The following is a 27,786-nucleotide window of genomic DNA, read 5'->3' as shown; positions in this document are numbered from 1 at the left end:
GTCCAAGGCCCTCATGCTTTTGAAGAAGTGCTAGCTCCACTGTTTTCAAGGATCTCTTGTGCTTTCTGAGGTGGCTGCCTGCCTGCCTCTTTTTAGCTTCTCTCCCACGTGGATAGCTTCTTCCTTTTTTACTCCTTCCTGCCTCATTAGGGCAACATAATTCTCCAGCGATGCGGGTTTCAGATAGCCTCGTAATGCAAGCATGGCATTGAATACCTTGAGGGAAGCAACCTGCTGACCCTCACCTGCCCTCAGTAGACTTGCAACCTTTTTGGTGAATACCGCTAGGTAGAATACTTGAGCTCTTGCTAGGACGAGCACACTTGACTCTCTGAATGCCCAGGCTTGGGGCTTACAACCATTTTATACCCGACAAACCGAGGGTCTGGATCCACCCCTGCCCGGCAGGGAATGATTGAGAAGGGACTGCGCACATCGTCGAGGTTCGGGCAGGGGAGAGATGGTGAGCTTGTTTCGCCACTGCAAAAATAGTGTTGCAACTGGCATTTCTCACCAAATTCTGGCTCTATGCCTTTCATTGGCTCCGGTCTCTCATATGATCTTCCTCAATGACGATTGGCTGAGGCTCCTTTAACCGGTGGACTCCCTCACGCTAGTTTCCTCCGACCTGCCAGACCGCCGTGCAGATGGCGTTCATGTGGCTAGACAATGATTTCGTTTAGTGAATTTTGAAGATTTTATCCACTTCAGGTTAAACCCAAACTTTCGGTTGTCCACTTCCAGTCTAAACCCGACCTCCGGTTGTACACGTCTATACTTGACTTCCGGGTATGCATCTTCGGTCCAACTCGACTTGCGGTTCTCCAATTCCAGTCTAACCTGACTTCCGGTCGTCCACCATAATCCCACCAGTTGTAATCAACCGGATGTCACTGGTCAATGCTTGATTCCCAGTTTGACACTTTCAATTACTATATGCAAGTGCATTTAGTTAACTTTTAATTAGCTGCAATTACTTTCAATTGCCCTGGAACTACCCTTTAATTACCTGAGGCAAGGGCAGGCTACATTGGGTGATCTTGAATTCCTTTAATTTACTTGAATTATGTTTACTTGCCTTAATTAATCTCAATTCCCTTTAATTGATGTTAATTACCATTAATTACATTTAATTATCTCCGGTTAGCTTTCTTATTCTTTAATTTCATTTAATCTATCTTAATTACACATGTATTACATTTGTTACGCTTTGACAAAACTTTCTTTTTTAATTGCCTTTAATTACCTCTAATTACCTCTAATTACCTTCAATTACCCTTACCTCTTACTCTTAATTACCTTCGACCACTTCAACTTCAAATCATTTGCCACCTTTTACATCTAGCCTTTTATATGGCCTCTGCATGTCCATTTATACCACTGTCTCGGCGAGGCTTCACCATCTCGCACAGAATGAAACACGGAAATGAGTGATATTAGGAGATCCAGGTCAACAACAACCATGTGGTCCACATTTATATATTGAAGGGTAATGTGCACAGAGAAGACATCCTATACACAGGTTCAATGCTGTCAGCTGAACAAGAGCCAGAGTGCCATGATATATGTACTGGCAATTGGTCTAAGACCTCAGCAATCTCATAGAGATGTGCCACCTTGTGATTCATTGCATCAGAGCAAAGCATTGTAAGCTAAGAGAATTGAAATGTAAGGGTCAGGCAAAAAGTGCAACTGCACTGGAAGGTCAGAAGAAGAACTAATGTTTATTCGAGGTGGCAATCATGGTGGAAGGGGCGTGGCATGAGCCAAACTCAATAGTAGTCTTCTGTGCTGCCACAGCTGCACTCCCCCCCCCCCCCCCCCCATAAAAAGAAAGGTGATGGATGGAGCCCAGGTGACATTCTGTGTATGGCAAGGACAAGAATGAGGATGGGCTGAGAGGAAGTCAGGAGGTAATGTGTCCAGCATTTCCTCTAGGCTTGAGGCGATAGACACTAAGAATTTCCTCCATGTTGATCACGAGGATTGTGAAATGCTTCTGCGCACAATGGGTTACGCACAACAGTCTGGTGAAGGGGGCTTTGTAAGACACACCAGGCAGAATGTGTGTGTAGGAACACGTGGGGAGCCTGAGACAAGTTCTTCGGAATGGGCGAGCATATGTCAGGTCATAAGAGGCATTAGTTTGGAAAGAGAGTAGCGTGAGGGTGGGCCAGAAAGTCGTGGTTCTTGAAGGTGTCGGGTTGAATTACGAACAGCTGACCTGGAACTCTCAGCCTGGATATGTGAACCATCTTGGCAGCGGAGCAGTTGAAGTCAGACAGCAGGATGGCAAGGACAAATGGGAGGTGGTTGTGCCAGAGCGTACAGTCCACATATGCCATAAGGGTATCTTTGAGTTGACGGTCAAATCATGCCACCATGCCATTCATAGCAGGGTGGTAGGCAGTGTGGTGCCAAGTAGCTTGAGTGATCACGAGAAAAGTGAAGCCTCGAATTGCCTTCCGCAGTCAGTAATGATTTCAGTGGGCACGCAGAATCGAGCAACCCAAGTAAACAGAAATGTGGAAGTGACAGTTTCAGCTGTTATGTCCGCGAAGGGTACAGCTTCAGGCCAGTGAATGCACCTGTCAATGCCAAAAAGGACATAGTGGTAGCTGCAGGAAGTGGACCAACAATGTCCAGGTTCACCTTCTTGAATCTGCTGGAGGGAGGAAGGAAAGTCGCAATGGAGGTGTGTGTGTGGCTATTGACTTCTGCTCTCTGACAGGCCAGGCAGGTCCTTGTCCAACAACATACGTCATTCCAGGCCAGATATATCATGTGGCTATGAAGCATTGTGATGAGCAAACACCAGTGTGTGCAAGGAAGTGCAGGTGGTCAAAAACTGCGCGCTGAAGAGGGCCAGGAATGAAGGAGTGAGGGATGACATCACACATAAGTGGGCTACTGGATACGGGAAGAAGGGTGTCCTGCAGGTGTAGACCAGTGCAGGTTGAATGCCGGAGCTCACACAGTACAGTCTTTCTGGTGGAGGCATGCCAAGGTACTGTATCTGCATTGATGGATGGACAGAGTGGGACAAACTACGCAAATACAGCTGAGGGCTACGTTGGAATGGTTGAGCTTCCCCTTCACATGCTGAAGGTCCGTTGTGAACTCTGCCAAGAAGGACGATTCACCAATTTTTGACGCCGAGAGTACAGTGCAATCGCGTTAGTTCGAAATGTCGGCATTCAAGCTTCTCGATAATTCGAACTGATGCTCAGGTCCCAGCAAGGCAAAGCCTTGTCTACTTCACTAGAAGAAAATGCCCGGTAATTCGAACATATGAACATGCACAACAGTTTTTGTGAACGAGATCGCCTGACCATGCATCGACTCGGAAGTGCCAGCCACGCGGTGCTGGCGTGTCAGGCACACCTTAACCTACTAAATGTTAAGTATGCTTATTACTTGTAAGTCCATTTCTCATGAAAGTTATACTTCTGCCAGAGGAAAGAGGAGCAAGGAACGAATCACCGTTAATGGTGTGCGGAAAAGTAACCAGCATGGAATGATTCCGCTAACTCCTTGTCTCCTTGTTTAATTTCTTCCCTGTTGACCACACAGCCAAGAAAGAGGCAACAATTTGATATTTTCTTGAACTGAGTTGTTGATATTTGCATTCACGGGGTTCACGATTCAGTTGGGCTTAACCTCGCAAATTATATTTATAAGGTTGTGGCTGAAGAAAGGGATGCAAGTGCATATAAGATTATTTTCTGCTCTGATCTGGAAGAACAAGTCCCTCATATTTCCGCTACCACGTGACTGCTAACATGCGGCAAGGCCTAGCGAGCCATGACACGTCTCCCTGTCTCCGATGCAGTTTGAGTGCGGTGGCAATGCATCGAGAGTCCTCATTCAGAGCAGCTCCATTTAGTTTGAAGGCTGCTTTATTCGAACAAATCTTTGGTTCCCTTCGAGTTCGAATTAACGGGATTGCAGAGTAATTGTGACTTTTCTTTTCTGGCCCCACTGATCTCACTTTTTACAAGGATCTACAGTGCTAGTCTCTTGGAGTGTCACCTAACATTGACTTCTGACACGCCAGCAAATGTCTACATATTTTCTCACTCATTTTAATCCAATGGTCACAAAATTTAATCCACCAATTAACCAATTTAATCCAATGGCCAATCAAATTAATCCAATGGTCAATCAATTTGCAAATGCATACCGGGTATTTCACGAAAGTCCCCCAGCTGAATAATTCGTGAACAATTGGCACCATCACAGAAATTTCTTTTTGGTAAAGATCCATGGGACATCGACAGTCAACCGAGTAGTGAGAGGCTCATTTGCTTATGATCACTAATTAAATAAACATCCTAACTTTTAAATTTTACTTCGCACGATTAACGAACCTCTATTTTATGCATCGGGACATTCAGCGAAAAATATTGCAAGAAAAAAAACGCGTCGACATTTAGTGATTTTCCGAGTACTGTATAAGGAGTAATTTTTGCGAGAAATTAATTTTTGCGAAATTCATCGCGCTCTTTTCTTCGCAAATTTAAAGTTCCGCAAAATATTCGCACCAATGACAGAAAAATGCGCGAACGAAATGTCTAAGAAATTTTACCCAGGACGCTGAGGCAACTTATGTACGCGGTTTCTTACACTACATAGAATGCCAATCCTACCTGCTCGACGCGGCGACAGGAATGACAGGAGACAGTGCAATTCGGCAAAGACCCAGGCACCAGCTGAGTAAGGACCTCCTAATCTCAGCCCTCTCAGTCAGAAGGGCTCAAAAGGAAGACAAATGCAATGGATTATTACCCAGTTGTGATACCTTTTGTTAACTTCTTCCTGGATTTTCAAGATGGAGGGCCTCTAAGACCCTTGGTGCACGGTCAACGCACTGCGGTACAGCGAATTCAAGGTTTTGCGAATAATTGCCTGATCCTGGCTCCTCACAAATTCGCAAATTATTGAGCCCGCAAATTTAACAACTTATACAGTAATTAATTGGTTTCGGTTTTGCATATATCTTGCACAGAGCTGTGCACCAATGCGCTCTTTGGATCAGCTATTCGGCTGTCAATGCCGTGTTCATCCGCCTGGTTCACGCACACAGGCGACGAAAGATTTGGAACAGCTGGAAGAGACGCTTTGGTATTCCTTCTCAAAGTGCCTGGTAAACAGCGCTGGTGGTTCTGTCGTTCCGTAGGTGAGATTGCATGCTCTTATCATGGATGATGACAACTGCGTCATGAGTGCTGTAAGCTAGTGGGGTACACACTTAAAAATTAACAACACCACATAGCACTCTCCTAGCCAACCATCATCCCGAAGGACAATGTTCTCGTCCGATTTGTTGAATACGGGAGGCGAAGCCTTTTTTGTTTTCCTTATGTACGGCATAATCAGTACAAAAAAGACGTATCCTTCCCATTTTCATCAAATCAAGGGAGATAACGTTGTCATCCAGGATGATGGTTGGCAGGGATCGTGCTATGTGGTGAAGTTCATTTTTAAGAGTGTAGAGAAGGAGAAGGAACACCAATGCGTATCCTGCGGTCTTGCGGCTGTTCCTTATCTTCCGTCACCCCCATGTGTCAATCAGGTAGAGAACCACGAAATTGACAGACGGATAGCTGATCCAAAGAGCGCATTGGTGCACTGCTCCGCGCAAGACATATGTAAACCGAAACCAATTAATTACTCGGAAAAATCACTATGTGTCGACACGTTTTTTTGCTTTTTGGAATATTTTTCGTTGAAGGCCCCGATGCGTAAAACAGAGGTTCTGTCAGCGTGCGAAATAAAATTTAAAAGTTAGGATGTTTATTAAATTAGTGAGCAGATGCAAATGAGCCACTCACTAGTCGGTTCATGGCTGATTTCCAAGGATCTTTACCAAACAGAAATTTCTTCACTAGCACCACCTGTTCACAAATTATTCAGCCAGGTCACCTTCGTGAAACAACTGGTATATCCGTCATGGAAATTGTCATGACTGAGATCTTCATGATTACGTCCACGTATCATGAGTTTATGACTACTGATCTAACCCTGTGTTCAGTTCATATGTCGTGTGTTTCAGCCTCAGAATAGTTACTTTCCATCGTACATTTATCTTTCAACATAGTTACCACTTACAGCTATACATTTACCCCAATGGTGAACCAGTTTTCTCATACCATCAATGAAGAATTCCAATGGTCTTTCCTCGATCCACAACCTTACTTCATCATCCATGGTGAAAAGAATGCCCTTTAAGATCCCTCTTTAAATTCGGGAAGAAGTGAAAATCGCAGGGCGCCAAATCTGCGAAGTATGCAGGCCATGGAATAGTTCGAATTTCAGCTTCACAGGAGCTGCAGTATAGAGCACAATGTGCGTGGCCGAGCGTTATCGTGTTGCGAGACTACTGGTCCAACGAATTTTCGAACATGACACACACGTCTTCTCAATTTCTACATACTGCGCAGAATTCACAGTCATCCAAGCTTCCAGGTAGTCTGCCACATACAGGTGTTTGGTACCCCTGAATGCTGTCATGTGAAGTTCATCCTCAACATTTTCCTCAACATTTGCAGTAGCAGCTTCCAATGAACAAAATTTCCACCGATGCACACTACTTCGACCAACAGCTTCATCACCGCGAATGGCTTGTAAACAGCAAAGAATGTCACTAGGATTCACTTTTTCGGACATCAAAATTCAATGGCTGTGCGGTTTTCTAAATGCATTCACATAACAGGCACACTCAACCGCATGGTAATACCTAATGACCAAGAACAAGTGAACAGAATTCAGTGATACTCTGCACGTTTTTAGTGGGCGATTGTAGTTATACGATGACAGCACACACAGTGTCCTCATCTCTATGTCTCATGCCATGTGTGACTGTGCATTACTTTTCATATTCCAGTTTTATCTGTTGAGCAATATAAGGGCACTACAATGGGTTATCAACATTTCAATCCTGTCAACAATGCAACATCAACTCAAACAATTTGTCTTCCAGACTTAGTTACTTATCACTATTTTCCTGCTTTTTAGTTTGCATTACCCGTTTCTTTTTTTTTTTTACTGCATGTTAGCGCCGTGAAGCAACTGTGGTTATGAGTGGCGTACAGATGTGGACAAACGGAGAGCGGACAGCAGGAAGGAGTGTGGGACAAGGGGGCATTACCAGTTGTGTACATGAGTACCTGACAATAAGGTACTTTGCAGAGGTATGCAGAGTATGGTACAAAACACAAAGTTTGAAATGTAGTTTGAGGAAAGCCAAGTGGTCAGAAATGTGCTTAAGATAGCAGTTGAGTAGTTGATAGTACAAGTATTGCCCACCAGTAATGAACCTTTTCAAAAGCCAGTCTGGCCACTTTCTAGCAGACGACATTCGGCCATATCTTGGGCACGCCGTACATGTGGTGCCGTGTATGGTAAGCGAGCGCGCGATGGCGAACGAGAAGTCAGTGGTCGAGAGACTTGACGAACATACAAGATGGGTTTTCCCAAAGACATATGGACCCTTTTTGTGAACATATGAGTTCATCTGGCACGTCTGGCCGTGCTAGAGAGAACAGTGTGCGTGTCATATACGGATTCAACCTAAATCCACGTTGCTTTGTCGACTTTCAGATATGGTACACCATATTTTTGCATGCTGTATTGTGTTTCTTATGCACATTACAAGACCAGTCATGTATTTTGAATGTGGGACCTTACTGTGTTGCATGCTTTCGCCGATGCTTCCTACTATCCTACTATATGTTCTATGCTTTCGTCTGCGAGGTATTTATAGTTCTCCCATTTAAAATGGCAACAGAACGCTTCTGACGATAGTTATCTGGAAAGCCATGTATCATGTGAACTTTAGCCACCAAACAGTTTGTGCACACGCCTTGTTCCCTTTGGCGTCTCTCATGCCACGTTGGCTGCAGAAGGGCACGCAACAACAGACTGACATTACAAATGCAGATGGACGAACAACTCATGAAAAGAGCGATGCTTCGATGAGAAAGAAGACCAAATCCCTGGCAGCGGATGACAAAAGATCACCCCAGTCGCGCAGTTCAAACAGAGCCATACTGTCCCCGCGCGGGCAACGCTTCCATCCTTGCCCAAAATATGGCGGACGTGCACTGCCACAGCATAGTTGGCTCGCCTTAAACTAGATGGCGCTGACTTATGAAAACCCTCGGTATTTATTCCATGTACAAGGGGAGGTAGTCAAGTACACCTTGAAATTAAGGTATAGTTCACAACCTTAAAGTCATTAAAACCAAAACCTTGTTAGTGTTGGAACCAGAACACCTAGATTTCTGTAGGTTACAGTACAAACCACATCATGGTTAGAGTGAAGATGAGAAAGCTCATGCATGGTCATTGCACCTCTCAGAACTCATTTCATATGCAAACATGAGCAACATGATTCATGCTAGCAACAACTTTTTTGAGTAGCTTGTGCACTTTGGTGTACGGACACATTTAAAAATTTGATAATGTGGCATTGTCATTGATAGGTACTTCTATATTTTAACATGCTTCAGAAGTGAAAGTTTTGTCATGGCTGCTTGCCACCAAGCTGCGAAAGGTAGTGCATGTGCCTACTAGCTACTGTAGATAGCTACTGTAAATGCAAAAGGAAGAGAGTTACTACTTACCTGTAAGAAGGGGCACACAGGGACATAAGTTTGTTGCGACAGAGAAGCACGATATATTGATGGTGCTTTGACAATAATGGTGCAAAGCATGTCACTTCAAAAGGGTCCGTTTCACCAAGGTCCCAGGTGAAAGAGGAACACCCTGTTGACAGGTTGTAGCTAACTGTAAGCAAAGGAATAATCATTACATTTGATCCATGAAGTTCTACACTGGCTGATTGTCATTATTACTTAGAATGTGCTGTATGCGAAGAGTACGACATATACTCTATGCATAGTGTTTGACAACTGAAACATTCAATTCCCCACCAGGAACTTTACCGTGCCATATTCTTCCCTGAAGTACTGTGGAAAGCAAAGCAACATCAGAGCAATTAGCTATGTATAGGAATTCCACCAAAACTTCATCACACAATAAAAAGGTTGTACGGGTTGGTCAGTTTCTTAGCATTTATTGGCAGATAAAAACATCAGCAAAGTTGTGCTGTTTAGTCTACACTAAGTTACCATCCCTAAGGCATAATTTCTTTTATGGAAAAGTGTGAGGAGCATCCCTTGCTTACTTACATATTGTACAATCAACAAGATGGCAATTATTATTTGAATCTGGTTGCAAGAACAAGAAGCAAGATTACTGATATCTGCAACATTCTGGTCAATTCATTGATTGTGACTGCAAACCAAAACTGGAACAAAACTAATTTGTGAATTACATGGTCTTGTAATGATACCACACAATTCATTACCTGTTCTTCAGAGTAGTGAGATTACTGATTCATTACATTAGGCATACATGTTGTAGCAGCAAATCTCAAAGCTGAAACAGGTAGGTGATGTCGATATAAAATCAACACTCCCACTTATTCTGAACAAAGTTGCACCAGCTTATGGAGACTCCTTCCCAGAATGACGTATCCCTGCATGACTGTGACATGTCAGCCAGGAGGTGGGGGGATGGGAGGTTCAAGTCAGAATAAAGTGCAGCTTGTGACTCAGGCAGCATGTTGCTGCTCGTTCCTGATGTGCGGTTATGAGCTGGAGAAGGCTGTAATGTTTCAGACTGTGCTTGCTGTTACATGAAGCAGGCAGTGAAACATTGTACAAGGAGAGGGATAGCAACGCTACATACAATATTTCTTCGGGAAGGTTACCTGCAAAGATACAGTGACCATTCTATACAGAAGGTCAAGCTTGCCTGAGTTGGTGATTCCCTTATAGTCAGTGCACAAGTGTATGAGAGAGGCGGAACCCGAGACGAGGAGGGAAGAAGGACGTCCCTCCTCGTCTCGGGTTCCGCTTCTCTCATCATGCACCATCTTGTCAGCGCCCTCTCACTTCTTTCGAGCACAAGTGTATCTTTCTTATATGCTAGTTTACATGAGATGACAATTGTCACACAACATAAAGCCCCAAATTATTATTATTAGTAGTATAGTTTACATGATCAGTCTCTTCACCACGAAGTCCATTACATAAATGGAAGAGGCCAAGTCAACAATTAGGACAAACACAACACTTAAGGAAGCAGTGAAGTCCCCCCAATATTAAGTTTTTTGTTTTTTGCTGTAGCATATTGGATAAGTAACATGTCCACTCTCACAAGAACAAGGATCATTATTTGACATGTAGCACATGAGAGAGGTCTTTGTTCTGTGCACCCTTTAGAAGCCCCTGCCCTTCCCCTATTTTTTCAGAGATGTCTGCAACAGACAAAGTTGCAGTGAGAATGAGCAGTTTCCTCCTGCAGCGATACTACAGTGATGCTTCAGACCTGATTAGGTCACCTCGGGATATCAAGCTGGGCTTTCAAGCTAATGCCACACTGTTTCTAGCTACTATTTATGAACATTAATGTAAATTTAATTGTGCTGCAACAAGGCTATGCAAAGTGAAAATATTGTGCATGACAGTTCCTGCTTCATGAATTATCCAGGCTTTAAAACCATGCTAAATGTCACTTCCTTGCTCTTTAAAGCTTCACCAACACAAATTGCTGAAGTGAAGCGACCACATGGAAAAACAGGACAGAACTTAAAAACGTTCTCCTTGTGGTCGCTTCACTCCATCATATACCAACTGGCCTCATAAGTTGTGAGAGAATCCAAATTGCATTTCAATGGTTTTCAAGATCGGCAGTAGAGAGAAAGTCAGCAAGCGCAGGTGGCAGCAATCGAAACCCTCCCTCGCCTATCTGATTGCAGCATACTGTGTTTGCATGATTGCAAGACAAGTTCCTTTCCAAAAAGGTTGCCAAAAAAATGAGGGTAGTCTTGCAATCGAAACCATACCTCCCGCCAGTCGAGGGAGAGAGCGCAAATGTCAGATAAAAGTGGGAGAGCGAAAGGTGCGCCCACATGACTTACTTCTCCCTCACTTGTTAGCTGTGTCTCGTGAACACTTCGGTGCTAGTTTCATTTCGTGTTTGCATGTGCGTTTCGTGACGGCCCCATAACGTGTTTCCTACTCTGCCGTGTTCAAGCAGAAAGTGATCAAAGCAGTTGAAACCACGATCAACAACATTCAAGTTGGGCAGCGTTTCCGAGGCAAACGTACGAAGATGGCTTGGACACAAAAAGAAACATTTGACTGTTCCAGCATGAGGAAAACCTTCAGTGGGCCGAAGAGCGGGTTGCAAGCTAACATCGAGAAGGAGCTAATCCCTACCAGACGTCTGAAGCATGCCTCTCTGAGCCAAATGGTCATGCGAATTTTGGACGTGCGGAGGGCAATCACCGAGAACATCGTAGTGCGCATGTTCAAGAAATGCAGCATCTCGAATGCGATGGACAGGACTGAAGGTAACTTGCTGTGGTACGACACAGACAAGAAGAACAGCGCTGATTCCAATATTGACAAAAGTCAAGTGTTCTTAATAAAGTATGTTAGGCGGCAATTTTTGTCACTTCTTTTTTTTTTTTTTTTTTTTGCGACCATTTTTAGGGGGGGGGGGGGGGGGGGAGGTAGTGTTGCATTCGAGCAAATACATGTTACTTAGGCGTGTTACCACTAGGCACAGGAGGGCAACCAAAATTTCTTCCTTGGTCGAGGGCGTGAAAGGAAAATGTCCGGTGCCGTCAGCTGATCAGAACAATTGAATGGTTTTATTTCGTGCACCTAAGGTATGGCATGGCACAAGAGAGTCGTCGTCAGTGGCGCCACAGGAGCTCCCTCCACGGAGACCGGAGTCACAGAGAACAGTCGGAGCGCGTGGACGAGGTGAGAGTGACTGCCCATGTCACGGAGTTGCTGGGAGGCTTAGAAACTCTCTCTGGCATTGATGAGCAGAGGGGGCCCGCAATGCGATGAAGGCGGGTTGTCTTGGAAAGCAGGCTTAAGACGGTCAATGGAGACCAACTGGGCTGTACCTCGAACGTCAATGATGGTCTTGGGACCACGTAGGAGCACTTTATAGGGCCCAGAATAGGGAGGCTCCAGAGAGTGGCAAACGGAACCATTCGCAGAAAAACGTGTGCCGATGAGTGCAGCGTAGGCAGCATGAACGAGGCCCGTGAAGTTGAGGTTCGAGTCGGCATGAAGCGGATGGTCGCAAAAGCTCGGCAAAGGTGGACGCAAAAAGAAGGCTTCGACAGAGATGGCTGGTGTGGCAAAAACTTCGGTAGGGAGCCAGAGAGGAGAGCTGTATACCAACTGAGCAGAAGAGCAGGTGAGGTCGGGCTTCGCGGCGGAACGTATGCTGAGGAGGACGAGGGCCAGCAGATCGGGCCATCGGGTGCAGTTGTCGTGAGCCATAATGGCCTGCTTCAAGTGCTGATGAAGCTGCTCGACCAACCCATTGCACGTGGGGTTGTAAGCCAAAGTTCGGGTCACTAGATATGTGGTCCTCAGTCAAGCGCGTGAAAAGAAAAGGTCCGCTGCTCCCAGCTGATCAGAACAAATTCATGGTTTTATTTCGCGCACCATGCGCACTTAAAGTAAAGTATAGCCGGCATGGCATGAGAGCGTTGCCATTGGAAGCGCCACATGTACGTCAACTGGGCTCGTAACGGCATTGTCTTGACTCAGAATCCCTACGTTCCTGGAAGCCGGGGAGTGTGTGTGTCTGCGAGGAGGGGCGCCCCCTGCCCTTGTGATGGCGCTCATGCTTAGGGATGGCACCCTAGGTAGTATGTACCGGCTTAGAATACTAGAACAAATGCAAACTTGAGCCGCTTCAGCTCATGGAATTGCCACTGAATATCCAATGTGACAGCTACGAAGAGGCAGATGTGGAGTTGTCTGTGTTGTGCGTTTGTCAGCGAGTACCAATTCCCAGCATTTCCATGCTTCAGAGGAAGCACTGTCATAATGCTTGACCAAACCATAAATATCTCTTTTTTTTTTTCAAAACTCTATGCAGTGTTATCAGTGCATCAAGTATAAAAAGCATAAAATTTGTAGAATGCTACATGAGTCAAGAAACCAGATCAGTTTAGAATAGCTTTTTGTTTATTTCCTTTATAAAACTAGTTTATTGTTTCAGGTTAAACACAGAAAAGATCTAGCTCATACATGGTTTTATTTGGCTATTCCTTGCAGGGTTACATACGGATATCCTTACGAGAATAACACTGTCATGAGCTATGTATAACCCACACAACACCCTTTTTCCTTTCTTTCACTTAGCAAGCAGTGGCAGTCAAATAAGTGATAGCACTTCCATCACAATCCTCCACAGATAATGTTCTGTTTTGCAATTCATTTGTACTACTTGGGTGATTCCATCTCAACTCAGGCAGGGTGGTCCGGACGCCATCACAGATTTCCTTTGAAAAAATATATGTTGTACTGCCAAACGCATACACAGAGGAGCAATAAATATTTTAGCTCTATGTGTTGTGGTCCGCCAGAAAAAAAAATGAGAAAGAAATTGACTCAGTGGCGGAGCGTTCCGACAGAGCGACTTTGACATTTTATTCCTCGACAGCGGACGGTCCCCCAACTTTAAATCTTTTGACGCAATATCACAGGCACAATGGCTTTCAGTGTGCATAAACAGTACGGGTCAATTCCATTTTGATCTTCAATTAAAAATCGCCAAAGCTGCAACAAAATTCAGATTTTGCTCATATTTGTCATTGATCTGTACTCCTCCTATACACGGAGATATATTAAGTACTGGCGTGTAGGTCGAAGCATGCTCTTTAAATTGATGTCAAATTTGCATGTCTGCATCTTGCCACCTTTCGGCAAGGCAGTGTAGAGTACAGCTATGCTCTCAAAAATGTTTTTTTTTAACTCTCATTTCTCGAAAACCCCACCTCCGATTTCCTTCATATTTTGTAGTTATATAGCCCAGGCTATGACCTACATGTGTCCACAAAAAGGAAGGTTCCCTTTCAGCACAACTCGGGATAGTGCGCAACAAACATGGAGTGCAGAGCACACGATGTACATCTCGACCGAGAGAACCACACCAGAGAGTTAACAGGATTAGTGGTGTCTGCTATTGCAGACGTCTACGACCTTGAATGACAGAGCTCAGGATGCAGATCTACCGCAAATCCTGTCCTAGAAATATATGATTCATCTTTCAGACTCGTTTTTTGCCACAGTAGAATCTGAGTGCCGTTCACGTGAAGTTCAGCGATGTTCTGAGTTAATGGCTTGTGTTTTCGACATGGACACCAAGTACAGAATGGATCGCGTGTACCATGCCAACTAAGCGGTGCAATGGTAGCCATCTGAAGACAAAAAATCGAGAGAACTAGGCTTTTCTTATTAGAAGCAAGTTCCCTGGAAACATACTGGGCCTGAAAGAACGAAGAATGGAAGGCACTGCGAGTGGCTGTCTGAATCCAGTCTTGCCACATGTCGACGAAAAAAGTAGGAGATCAACACGTGTTCTTTAAGTTGATGTAAAATTTGCATGTCTGTACCTTGCCCCATATCGGCAAGACGGTGTAGAGTACAGCCATGCTCCCAAAAACTGGGTTTTTTGGCCTCTCATTTCTCAAAAACCCCACCTCCGATCTCCTTTACATTTTGTAGTTACATAGCCCAGGCTAGGCCTACATGTGTCCACAAAACGGAAGGTTCCCCTTCAGCACAATTAAGGGTAGCACGCAACAAATTTGGAATGCAGGGCAGCTTGATGCCTTGAACCGTGATTGCATCGTCACGTAATAATCGTGAGCCATGAAAGAGAATACACACTTTTAAAGTACCTAGTTGCCAAGAACTGGTTTATTTGTATACCATAAGGAAAAGCAGAAAAGAAAGAACCAGAAGCAAAACCAGAAGCAAAAAAAAGGATAATACAGATAACATAACTTCGCTGGATGCCGCCGTTAATGTTCCTTTTCAGAAGCTACTCTGGTTGTTCCTCGGACTGTGGACATCTTGACAGTGACGCGTCCATCTTCCACTTTTTCGTCCACATGTGGCAAGACCAAATCCAGACGGCCGCTCGCACTGCCTTCCATTCTTCCTTCTTTAAGGCCCGGTATGCTTCTAGGGAACTTGCTTCTAATAACAAAAGCATAGCTCTCTCGATTTTCTGGCTTAAGATGGCTACTATAGCACTGCATAGTCGGCACAGTACATGCGATACATACTGTACTTGGTATTCATGTCGGGAACACAAGCCACCGACTCAGAACGTCGCTGAACTTCACGTGAACGGCATTGAGATTCTACTGTGGGCAAAACGAGTCGGAAAGACTCAAAATATATTGTTAGGGCGGGACCTGTGGTGGGTCTGCATCCTGAGCTCTGTCATTCAAGGCCGATGACGTCGGCAACAGCAGATGCAACTAATCCTGTTAGCTCTCTGGCGTGGTTCTCTTGGTCGAGATGTAAATCGTGTGCTCCACACTCCACGTTTGTTGCGCACTATCCCGAGTTGTGCTGAGAGGGAGCCTTCCATTTTGCAAACACATGTAGGTCATAGCCTGGGCTATTTAACTACAAAATATGAAGGATATCGGAGGTGGGATTTTTGAGAAATGAGAGTCCAAAAAACACAATTTTCGGCAGCATAGCTGTACTCTACACCGCATTGCTGACAGGGGGCAAGGTACAGAAATGCAAATTTGACATCAATTTAAAGAGTACGCTTCAACCTACACGCCGGTACTTAATATATCTCTGTAGCTTCTATAGGAGGAGTACAGATCAAAGACAAATATGAGCAAAATCTGAATTTTGTTGCAACTTTGGCGATTTTTAATTGAAGATCAAAATAGAATTGACCCATATTGTTTATGCATGCTGAAAGCCATTGTACATGACATATTGCGCCAAAAAAATCTATAGTTGGGGGACCATCTACTGGCGAGGAATAAAATGACAGTCGCTCCGTCAGAACGCTTCGCCGCCGAGTCAGTTTCTTTCAGATTTTTGTTCTGGCGGACCACAACACAGAGAGCCAAAATATTTATTGCTGCTGTGTGTGTGTGTGTTGCGATACAACATTAATTTTTTCAAAGGAAATCGGTGATGGTGTCCGGCCCACCCTATCAGAGTTGAGATGGAATCACCCACTTGCATTTCCGTATTCATCGGCTTCGGTGGATCAGTTGGTAGCGTGTCTGCCTACTGATCCCAAGGTTGTGGGTTCGATCCCGGCCAAGGACGCCAGCGACTTAATGGCAGGGTACAAACTGCTTTGACATGACGCAGCCTTTCGCAAGGAACGTTAAATATGTGAGCTCTCAGCTCACTATAAAGAACCCTCTGGTAGGCAAAATTGATTCACAGACTCAGTCGTGTGGTGTCATTCGTGATCACAGTTGTCTCACAACATGAAGCCACGAATAATAATCATCATAGCATTTCCATATTCTAAACTCCAATTACCACATACACCTTAAAGCGTCTTCCTCAATATGTTACTTCTTTGTGTGTGGAGTTAATGTGCCCCACTGTTCTTTCTCCATTGTTTGTTTCCCACATCTCTATCTGTACTTGCACATACATACTTCTTTGTGTGCCCTTCTACCAGGCTAACTAAAAAAGGTTGGACTAGCAGATGGCATATATTCAAGACTGCTTTGGTCACCAAGAGCACAGATTATACCAGACACTAGGAAATCTAACAATGCTAGATACATGGTGCTGTATTTCCAATGATTTTCTATATGCGTTTGACCATATTCTCCATATTACTCTAATGTAATTCGTCCAGAAACATATGAATGGGACTGTGATTTTATGTCAACTTGTTTCTAGCAAATCAGTTTCTTGTTACAGGTTCTTCTTGTGTCACAAATTATTAAACTAGATGATATAATGGTAAAAGAAATGGCATCCAGGAACAAGGACAAGGAAGTGCACAAACGAACTGTTGACTCTCAACTAACAGAAGTTTACTTGCTGTACAGGCTTAAATACAAAACAAGTTGGTATACAAAAACTAGATATGGGTGATTCCATCTCAACTCAGGCAAGGTGGTCCGGGCACCAGTAGTAATTTGTATTGAAACAATATATGTTGTAGCACGCTTAGATTGAGAAGGGAACGGCAAGTGTTTTTTCTCTAGTTTCCGTAGTTCCTGAGAAAAAAATCCGGAAGAATATGGCAGGTCCGGGGCGCTTACAAGCATAGCGATTTTAGTGTTCAATATCTGTCCAATGAACGCGTTCACGGCTTTGCATTTTTTTCCACGCACTGTCAGCTATGTTGGCTTCTTGTGCTTTGGTTCAGTTCGGGCGGGGATTTTGTTATTTCGTAGCCTAAAAAACGCAAAGTTGGTGGCGACGATGAAAATCGCTCATATTGCGCGGCTATTGCGGCACTTGTGTACATGCCGAGGAAGGCATCTCCATGTAGCGGAGACTGAGCTCTGTAATTTGGTATCAAATTTTGGGGTCTAGGCCAGGTTGGTGTCACGTATGGAGGCGTCTACAACACGTGACATTTGAAAAAATGAGGTTTTTGAGCGCTCATATCTAAAAAACCCCACCTCAAAAATTCTTCAAACTTCATAGGTACATGCTTCCATATGTGATATGAGTGCACAGAAACTCTAAGGTTCTTTCCTTGCACTAAAAAGGTTAGAGCGCCCCAAAGTTTCAGTGTCAGACTGTGGTGCCTGTAATGACCATGGAAGCACTGCGACAAGTTCACTGGCAGTGGCGTATCTAGGGTGTGGCAGGTGTGGACAGGTGCCATGGGCGCCAGGTGAACAGGGGCGCCATTATGTGGTCCGGTGTGAATGTGCCAGGTTGGGCACTCAACCTGGCACATTCATAAATGAACTAAAGCACCCGCCATTAGGGAGGTTGTAGTGTGAAACCTAGTGCGGACCACACGAAAACGCATCCCCAAGGACATCATGTTAACCACGTTGCCATGGGCGCAGGTAGCTCTAGATACGCCACTGCTCACTGGTCAATATTCTAGTTTTTCTTGAGGCAGCGGACCGTGGTACATGTAGTCTATCCAAGGAGACGTCCTTCAGTTAGCATAGAAGCATAGACAATGATTTCAGTGTCCGTCGGCGAGCACTTTGCCGTGACACGAGCCGCTGCTGCTAATGAACAGCGAGGAGAGTAACAGGATTAGCGCCACCCGCGCCTTCAGGTACAAAACCCAAGTTAGTTTGTAGTCATTGCGAGAGTGAGTGGTTCCTCTAGCTGTTGCCAGCAGTGATTTCGTTTATAACAGATGTGTTTTGACAATTTTTCGACTCGCCGTCACTTTGCCATCTGTATCTTCGCCATGAACATGAAAGTAAGTAAAGACCATGTCTACTGCATGAACTACATGAACAGGCACAGACAGAAGATAAATTTTCAAAGGAACTTCGCTAGACGATGCGTTGATGACAAACGTTGTGACGCCTGAACAGTATTGTGACGTGCGCGAGTCTGATTATCTTTGCCACAACTGCTAATGTAATCAATCAAATGTAAATAAATAGTGACTCATCCTTACCGGCATGGTCTAGAGTGCTGGATGTAAACATCGAATTTTCATGCACGTACCAGGCAAGCAGTGACCCAAAACTCAATCTACATTTTTCTGTAGCGTCCTTGTGAAACCGTCGTGCTGCTTTCGACGTCCTGGGAGAATATTCGACTCCTTGGGTTTTCAAACAGCAGCACGAACAGCACAGGTGGCTTTCACAAGAAAAACGTGACTATTGACTAGTTAACTTCTCGCAGCACTTCCATGGTCACTACACCCACCACAGTCGAACACTGACACATAGGCACACTCTAACTTTTATTGTGCAGGGAAAAAACCTTCAACTTTTGGTGCACTCAAACGTCATGTACGGAAGCATGTGCCTACGAAGTTTGAAGACTTTTTGAGGTGGGGTTTTTTAGATATGAGCACTCAAAAACTGCATTTTTTCGAATGTCACGTGTTGGAGACGCCTCCATGCGTGACACCAACCTGGCCTAGACTCCTAAATTTGATATCAAATTATAGAGCTCAGCCTCCGCTACATGGAGATGCCTTTCTCGTTTCACTGGCATGTACACAAGTGCTGCAATAGCCGCAAGAATATGAACGATTTTCGTCGTCGCCACCAACTTTGCGCATTTTTAGCTGTAAAATAATAATAATCTCCGCCGGAACCGAACCCAAGCACTAGAAGCCAACATAGCTGACAGTGCGTGGAAAAAAATCCAAAGCCGTGAACACGTTCGTTGGGCAGATATTGAACGCCAAAATCGCTATGCCTGAAAGCGCGCCTGTCCTGCCATGTTCTTCCAGATTTTTTTTTCTCGGGAATACGAAGACCCAAAAAATACTTGCTGTCCCATTCTCAGTCTGAGTCAGACGACAACATATATTTTTTCATTAAAAATCACACATGGTGTGCCACCTTGCCTGAGTGGAGATGGAATCACCCAGATATTACCCCTCATTTTGATGCCCTATTCAGCTAGATACCAGAATGGGCCTCGCAGTGAAGAGGCTGGTCAGCACCTTCCAATTTAAAAAGCTATACTTGAGAATGCAAGCTCGACCTTGTGTATGGAATGCTAACTGTGCCATCGCAGTCAATGATGTAGATGAATTATAGCTCTGTAGAGAGTAAAATACCATTTGCAGTTTGCTACATTACAGTGCATTCAAATAATTTGAAATGTTGAAGGTAGGTACGCTGTATATGCTGCTCTAAAATCAAGTTCTTGATAATAAAACTAATATCTTCAATGAAAGCTACAGCTTAGCAAATGAAACGTAATTTCGCATCACAACTTCGCCTGACCCGACATGCACGCACAACATGTTGAGAAACTACAGTCGCCGACCGATTTTTCGGACTTCTAAAAGCCACAAAATCGGTGCAAATTATCAAGCGGTCCGAATCTTCAGTCAATGGCACAAACTGCTCCCAAAACGATTTTTTATTAAAGAAAACTCAAAGAGGCACAAAAAAAAACTATCAGTGCGCGTCTGCTTTGCTGCGCATATGCGAGAAATGGGGTCGCGACGTATTTCGGCTGATGTCACGTTGTCACGGTACACATTTCCGAGCATATCGACGGCTGCAAGTATTGCTGCCGGTGAAGGAGCAGGAATAGCACTCACGTTGTCGTCGCCTTCGTAGCCTTCCGCTGGCAAGTCGAGGATTTGTGAAACGATTTGCCCATCAGTCATTTCGGCAAAAATTTTGCATATTCATCCACTTCGGCGTACGTTACAAACGTTACACTTGCAGGTATTGTCGTACCTGAGCTTGGGAGGTACTCTACCAATGCCCGGCCATCCGCCGATCTGTCGTCGTCACCGATGGCGATACCAACGGTGATCGTACTCCGTACTTGCATACTGTCCTTGCAAAATCTGGCGTGACGAAAACTGTTTGCTATAGTACCCCCTTTCACTGCTTCCCACGAGTCAGCAAGAATATGAAGCGCGGCGACAAGCATAACATTATAGTTAGTTTCGTTTTCGTAGAACAGCACAACACGCAAGAGCAGGCGTGACCGGTAGAGAACTTAGAGATGTTTTATGATTCCTTGGTCCATGGGCTGCAGGACACTTGTTGTATTCGGAGGCAAGAACTCTAAACGTACCGCCTGGAGGTTCTGTACTGCGGCATGAGCTGCGCAGTTATCGATGAACATGATAATACTCCTCTTCTTGCGCATGAGTTCTCACGCGATGTCAACTTGTTTTCTTCCACTTTCAACCATCTGTACGGCTTTCACTTTGTGCTGCAAAGTCACAGTCGAGTACTTGCCTCTCAAACGCTTTCCTCTGGATCCTTCTGACATCGTCAACGCCGAGACGATGTTGACGGTATTGCTGTCACTGTTGAAGAATCAGTCGTGGTCTCAGAGGGTGTCTGTGCCGCCGACATGCTCGCGTCTTCATCACATTTATCAGTATACCAAGTCGATCGAGACACTCTCAGAATCACTTCATGGTTTCACTTCTTGTCTCCAACAATAGCTTGTTTATGGGTGCTTGTGGCACGTGTGCATAACCTCTCAGTGGTGTGCGCGCTGAGGAGTGCAGTCAGCAAAAGCGATGGGGGAAAAAAAAAAAGAAAAACGAGGCGAATATGTACAAAAAATCAAACCGTACCTGCGAAAAAAACTGTCCGAATTTTCGGACGTCAAAATATATTGGCTCAATGGGGTGTCTGATAAAGCCACAACTTTTGTCCTAAATATTGGTAAGTCCGAATTTTTGGGGTCCGAAAAATTGGTTGGCGACTGTACTCCACCAACACTTTGCCTCCTGCTGGCAGCGAGTACAGTCAGAAACACAGCTTCCTTCAGCCCATAAACTGTGCACCAATAATGAGCAGCACGTCATTTCTCCTTCAACCCTCCTTTCCGGACAAAGGCTTTCAAGGAAGCTTCTCTCTTACAGATAGAACGTCATCCTTACATAAGGATGTCATATTAGGGAAGCTGGCACAACTTCGAAAGGCATAACTGAATTTTTTCCCCAACTTAAGCTCTAAAATTTACGCCAATGAAGAGGCAATGAGTTTTTCAACAAACTGAGTACTTTTCTTATTCCCAAAGTTTAAATCTGCAGTTATCACACACATTGAGGAGTTTTTCTTGCTGTCACAAATGTTGGGCTTCAACCCTTCATACCTATTTTCTGCGCAGAGGTGAGCACGAACACATGTTTAGAGTCACACTGGAAGCGAAGAGGTGTGCTCTCTATCCGAGTCTGCCACAAGGATTGCAATGAGTTGCAGTTGCATAAGTCGTTTAGCAAAATTGCAACCAAATGTTCCTTGCATACAAATATGAAGCCTCCAGGTATGCTGCACACAAGCTGGAGACCAGCACCTATGAGGAAAACAACAAAAATGACAAACTTCAATGTGAAATGTATTAACAAATAACAAATACATGACATGCAGCAAAATTCCAGTTTCCACTACAACGAAAGTGGATTACAATATTACACAAAAATGCAAATGCATGGCTGCTATCATTCCTTGATTTGACAATTTCCCGGATATTTTGGCCATTCATGTACCGAGGACTGACTGTATTTGTTCAAGTTTGATGCTGCTATTTTAATGAGCGTGAACAATTTGTGAGCATGCTAATGCTGTATAAATAATTCTAATGCCTCTGCACTGTGCAACCACATCAACTATTGCACTATCTGCCATCCCATATTTGCAAACAACTACTACTATTACATTACATTGCAATTCCGCCAAATTACTCTTCAGGAATCAGTTATCCCAGAATCTTCATGAGCCAACTAGCTAGCAAGCCTATCCACTCACATATTGCAAATTAGCCGTAAGAACATTGTTCTAATGAAGGTTTTGAACAACCAGAGCTGTGAAGTAATTCATTTCAAGTAAGTAATTACTGTCCTTAAGTGCGTTCAGAAATGATTAACAACAGCTATAATTTAATTAGATTTGCCTGTAACTTTTATTCAAGGGCCCAGACTACAGGGCCTAACATCCCTACCCATTACTTGAAAATATATTTTGTGTTGCAGAGAGGACTCTGCAACTTCACAGTGAAAGACAGTTGGCAGACATGGGATAAACGTGTACCTTGCTCGTATACTACATACCTTGAAAATTGCGGATTCGTAACGCATGTGATGATACTAGTCTTGTTCCCTCCAGAAATGCTAACATGAGCACATCTTCTCTTGTCAGGTACACTATGCAGGCACCTCGGCTCCCACAGGCATCACACAACAGGAAGCTGCATTGAGTAGCCATGTTTAAACACCAAAATATTCACGTGCAGTCTGAGCAGCATTGGTGCTTAGACAACGGCTCAGCTGTATAAGGTCTCAAGAGCACCATACAATATACTGAGAAAGTTGATTAATGCCAATCATAAAATCTTGTCACAAAGTACACCTTAGGAAGGTACGATTCACAAATTTGATATCCCCCAGGCAAGGAAAGCATAAAGTACCTGCGACAGTATTTTAAGTACCTAATGATCGTCTTGCACTAACTGTCTAATCTGTGCGTGTCGTGCGTAATCTTAGGTTTGTCGCACACTTTTGTGCAAACTGGCCTAGATAAGTTTGTGCAGTAAAATGTTAATCTTATCGTCTATCCTATAGACTTTGTTGTAGAATTTGGCAGAAAATACATTGTTTCTCACATTCCTTAAATACTTTTGTGTGTAACTTGACACATAGTTATAAGTTAGTTATTCATACTCTGTACAACTCAAGTGCTACAGTGCATCTCCGCCAGCGGAGAATGTAGTCTGCACGTTGAGAGTGGGGCATACGAAAACGTGGCAGACGGGGAAGCTGATTGACATGTTTTGTTAGCGAGACTATTTTATGTGTTTGCTTTAAAAGCATGCGCATGTGCTCTCATTGCATCATATCCGATGGGTGTTTTCGGAAGATGATCAGTGAACAAGCAACAGTTTGAAGCATGTGGGCACACTATGCTGCTTTGTGTTATGCGTCTGCCCAAGTCAATCTCGGACGTTTTAAGATTTGTGGGAAGAGTTGACCTGCGGGAGTTAACGTGTCCCAAAGTATAGTAGCTTAACTTAAATACTTTCTGGCAGTAACCTGTGCTCATACCTTAAGTTACTCCTCATATAATCCTCTTTTATTTTATTCTTTTTGAAGACAGGAAGGTCCAGAAAAACATTACTGTCGTCTGTTTTGATTGGGCGTCTGCTTTGGTCATAGTAAGCAAGGATGGCTAGAAATGTTAATGATTGAAATGAACAGTAAACAACTTTATTGAGAGATGATGAGTGGGGGAGTTTGCTCATCAGGGCCGACACTCTACCCCATGAACAGTCGATTAAAACAATAGATGTAGTCTAAGGTGCTTTCCTCGCTTACGTTTGTCCTGCTTCTCCTTCTCTGAACACTGTGTCAGGTATCCAAGTGAACAACATCGTGCGACATATCTGCACAGGATAGCACACACCAAAAACCTATCGCGAGAAAACAAGACTATCCGAACAAGTATCCGTTTTTATCTTTAGTCCATTTGTGACAGTTATTCTTATCAAATTCACAAGTTATTAAATTCACAAGTTATCACTTGATAGTATCTCGGAATCAACGAGTTAGTTAGTATTCCACTCAAATATTTTTTTTTTTTCAGGTTGAGTATTTAGTATTCTGCTCAGTAACCTCAGTAACTTTTTTTGCCTGGTACTTAGCAATTTAACTTTTAGCAAATACTTTTTTTAGTAACTTGTACAAGCCACTGGAGAGAGTGACAGTGATGGGAGTAATTCAAGTGCTTGATCTAGCATGCTATTTTAATTGTATTTTCTGGTAGCTAGACCTCATTCTCAATAAAACACCAGAAATAACAGACACACACGATCGACATCAGAATGTCTTATTGAGAGTTTTGTAAGGGAGTAATGTTGTATTATTTAAAATATCATAGTTTTACCTCTTGTTCTTTCTGGGCCTGTAAACCAACATTTATAGTGTGAAGTTGATTTAAAAATCTGTAATGCTTCAAGTACAGCTTGTGTCATGGAACACACAGCAGCTTGGATTTTCTCAATGTTGAGCGCAACTCATGAGTACGTTTCGCATTCAGGCTTTGCATTATTCACTAAAAATCATAATTGGTACAGTAATCAAGAGTAATGCTGACATAATCCATTCTGAGCACCGCCGTAAAGATTTTCTGCGTCCGAGATACAGCAGAACGTGTTAAATGGAACTGGTGGGACCAGTAAAATATGTTTCCTTCATCAAAGGCTCCATCTGTGGAGAGAATGCAGTGCGTGATATTAAATGCTGGCTAGGATTTAGGAATACAATTATTTTCACTGTGCATGGTGTGAGGCAGGGACTCATTACACGAAATAAACAATCGTATATTAAACCAGCAATTGACAAAACATAAACGAAATCCAAGTGGGCTCCTACAAGCAACATGTTCTCAAAAATGTCAGTTCTCTAGAAAGGCCACTCAAATCTTTTGTGGTTTACAGACAGAGATACAGTCAGCATAAATATATTAACAGAGGTACAACAAAGATATAACAGAGACAGTCACCATAGATATATGGAATGAAAAAGTAGTCTCAGGTGATCTTGGAAGCCATCTTGAAATCACATACTGTTGGATAAGTTGCCATAATTCACGCATATCAGCACTGGTTTATACGTTAAAAATGTTTTTTGATGCTACTCTTGGGTTATGATGCAGCTTATCTGAAGAAATGCTCTCTCTGGAAATTTCTTCTGACAGTAGTTGACAAAAACAAACTCACTTGTATGTGACCCATGGATCTTTTTCACAGACGCGTCATATCCTAGCGGATGTTCAGTGAACTATGCTTGGCAGATGTCACAGGACCAAAATCGGTCCGGAGTTGGACTGACGAGCTTGCCCCGTTTGTGCAGTCGCCATTTCGTGAAGACTGAGATAACCCTCTCTGGAGCCTCAAGGTCATACACAGGGTATTGTGAAAAAGGTCCATTGGTCTCTGGGGTAACTGACCTCATTTTGTCACACCTTGTTTGTCTGTTACACTCTTAGAAATGAACTTCACCACATAGCACGCTCCTAGCCAACCATAATCTCGAATGATATCGTTATCTTCCCTGATTTGCGGGAAACGGGAGGCGTACACCTTTTTTGTGACAATCATGAACAGCATAAGTGTCACAAAATAGGCTCCGCCTCACGTTTTCAACACATCAGGGACGAGAACGTTGTCATTCGGAATGATGGTTGACTAGGATCGTGCTATGTGGTGAAACTCATTTTTAAGAGTGTAGGGTCAGTGGTCTTTTGGGAAGCTCCCTGTGGAATGCCTTCCCCTCTCTCCATTCAGACTCATTTTTGAAGCCAAGATATGCAGGAAGTATAGTTGCTGACACTTTAATCTAAGTGAAACAAGCAGCAAGAAGGACAAAGATAGGAGAAGTGGTCTTCACCCAGATTTGTCCTGCTCTACATGTTCCAGACAGGATGAGTCATTTTTAAGAACCTGTTATCCTAAATGTCATCATACCACAATTACAAGCTCAATCTGGCTCGATAATTTTACAGATAACCCAGCAATTTTGCTTGAAAAGCGGGTATGGCCCCAGCACACCGGCAAGGCTACAACATTGAATTCAAGTATCAAATAGTGGAGTATGCTCTGCAGTATGGGAACACAGCAGCCGAAGGAGACTGTTCATGAAATGGAACCGCCTCAGTGTCCATACGTGGACTGCAAAGGACGTACAATAAAGTTTTCCATTGTGTAGAATGTAAGACTATTTCAAAATGAACTGATACAAAGCACTTTCAAGAAGTGTTTAAATGACCCTCTGCCTGAAGGTGATGACGATGCCAGTCCATCTCTGAAGGAGCAGGACGATCACAGCATGTAATCCAAGAGGACTCGCTGTTGGGCACGTTGGTAACTATACATGAAGATGCAAAACACAGCGCGAGAAGACACAACGGAAGAAGAGAGGTCCTCTCTTCTTCCGTTGTGTCTTCTCGCGCTGTGTTTTGCATCTTCATGGATCACAGCATGGCTAGTGTGTGTAAAATTGCAGTGTGTTCCATAGGTAGTGTATTTGCAATTTGCAGCACCACTCCCTTGATCCTTTATGTGTTTGTTTTAAAAGCATGCAAATGTGCTCTCATTTCATCATATCTGATGGGTGTTTTAGGAAGATGATCAGTGAACAAGCAACAGGTTGAAGCAATCGTACAGCCATCAGAGGGCTTGTGTAGCAGTCCTCCTGGAAGACACTGCTGCTCTGCTGACATGAAGTAGACTATAGTATAAGATGTCCCCAAAAGTGGTGGGAAAAGGGACACCTTTACTCCAAAGTCTTCCTTTCTCACAGCACTGACCCAATTAAGCACTAAACCACAACAAACTAGACAGGAAAAAATCCAACATCCCGGGTGGGGTATGATGCGCTTTCTTTACATATTTTTCTCTCAACTCTAAAGGCGTCAGGGTTCTTTCATCTCAGAGACAACTCTTGTTGACTATTGACAAACTACTTTTTTTACTAGAAATTTACAAAGGCAGCAGTCAGGGGCAAAATAAAGGGAAACGTTATATGACCCTGGTACAGTTTCTATTCTCTCTCTTTTTTTTCCTTTCCATTAAATATATTCCACCCTGGTGCAGTGCTACGCAGAACACTGCATCAAAAACTTGATCACGCTAGCGACGTAAACAGTACGGCACCACAACATTCTCTTTACTTACCCTTTCACTTGCACATCAATCAGGTATTGCTCCTGTGTCTGGATATTTAACACGAAAAGCTCAGCATCACGCAAAAAATAATAATAAGTCAGTAGCGGCAATGGGCTCACACAGGGTAAACCTTGAACACTCTTGCTTTGCGGTATCTTGTGCACTATTGGGAGCTCCATGTCACATGCAAATGTGACCACAAACTGCAACAGCGTCGTTGACAAACACGGTGCTAGCAATTTCTAACAGTTCGCAATACAAACTGAATGCTCAGTGCGACCACAATGCAGCATGGCCAGAGAGCCGATCACGGCACCCGTTGCCCATGTTATGCACGACACGTGACTAAATTAACGCCCCTTCAGGGTTGCCAGATACCAAACTCTCCTTCCGCCAAAACAGATTCAGAAAATAGCCCAAACATAGCCAACGCACAACAACGCATCAAAAAAAGAAAGAAGAAAGCCAAGGAAGCCAAAATAGCCAAAAGCGTTTTCGTTACTCTGTTCACAAGTTCACAAAACAAGACGCTAAAACCTGACGGGTATCATTGCCACGTTACTCCATCCCTTCATGC

General features: G+C 43.8%; 1 protein-coding gene across 2 annotated transcripts in view; it reads right to left on the bottom strand.

Annotated features, from left to right (window-relative positions):
- LOC135375679 (spatacsin-like) overlaps positions 1–27,565 on the bottom strand; it is a 504,414-nt gene extending 476,849 nt beyond the window's left edge. For both annotated transcript variants that reach the window (XM_064608337.1, XM_064608338.1), the window contains exons 1-4: positions 27,219–27,565; positions 22,600–22,736; positions 21,645–21,845; positions 8,628–8,790 (exon numbers count right to left, since the gene is read on the bottom strand). In XM_064608337.1, the coding sequence (XP_064464407.1) occupies positions 8,628–8,790; positions 21,645–21,845; positions 22,600–22,736; positions 27,219–27,388 (671 nt within the window). In that variant the 5' untranslated portion in view covers positions 27,389–27,565. The remainder of the gene's footprint in view (positions 1–8,627; positions 8,791–21,644; positions 21,846–22,599; positions 22,737–27,218) is intronic.
- Between the last annotated feature and the right edge of the window lie 221 nt (positions 27,566–27,786).

This window comes from Ornithodoros turicata, unplaced genomic scaffold (assembly GCF_037126465.1).
Source record: "Ornithodoros turicata isolate Travis unplaced genomic scaffold, ASM3712646v1 ctg00000915.1, whole genome shotgun sequence".
Taxonomy (NCBI): Eukaryota; Metazoa; Arthropoda; class Arachnida; order Ixodida; family Argasidae; genus Ornithodoros; species Ornithodoros turicata.
The sequence above is the reverse complement of the archived record's forward strand: the minus strand, read 5'-3'. Positions and strand labels throughout refer to the sequence as shown.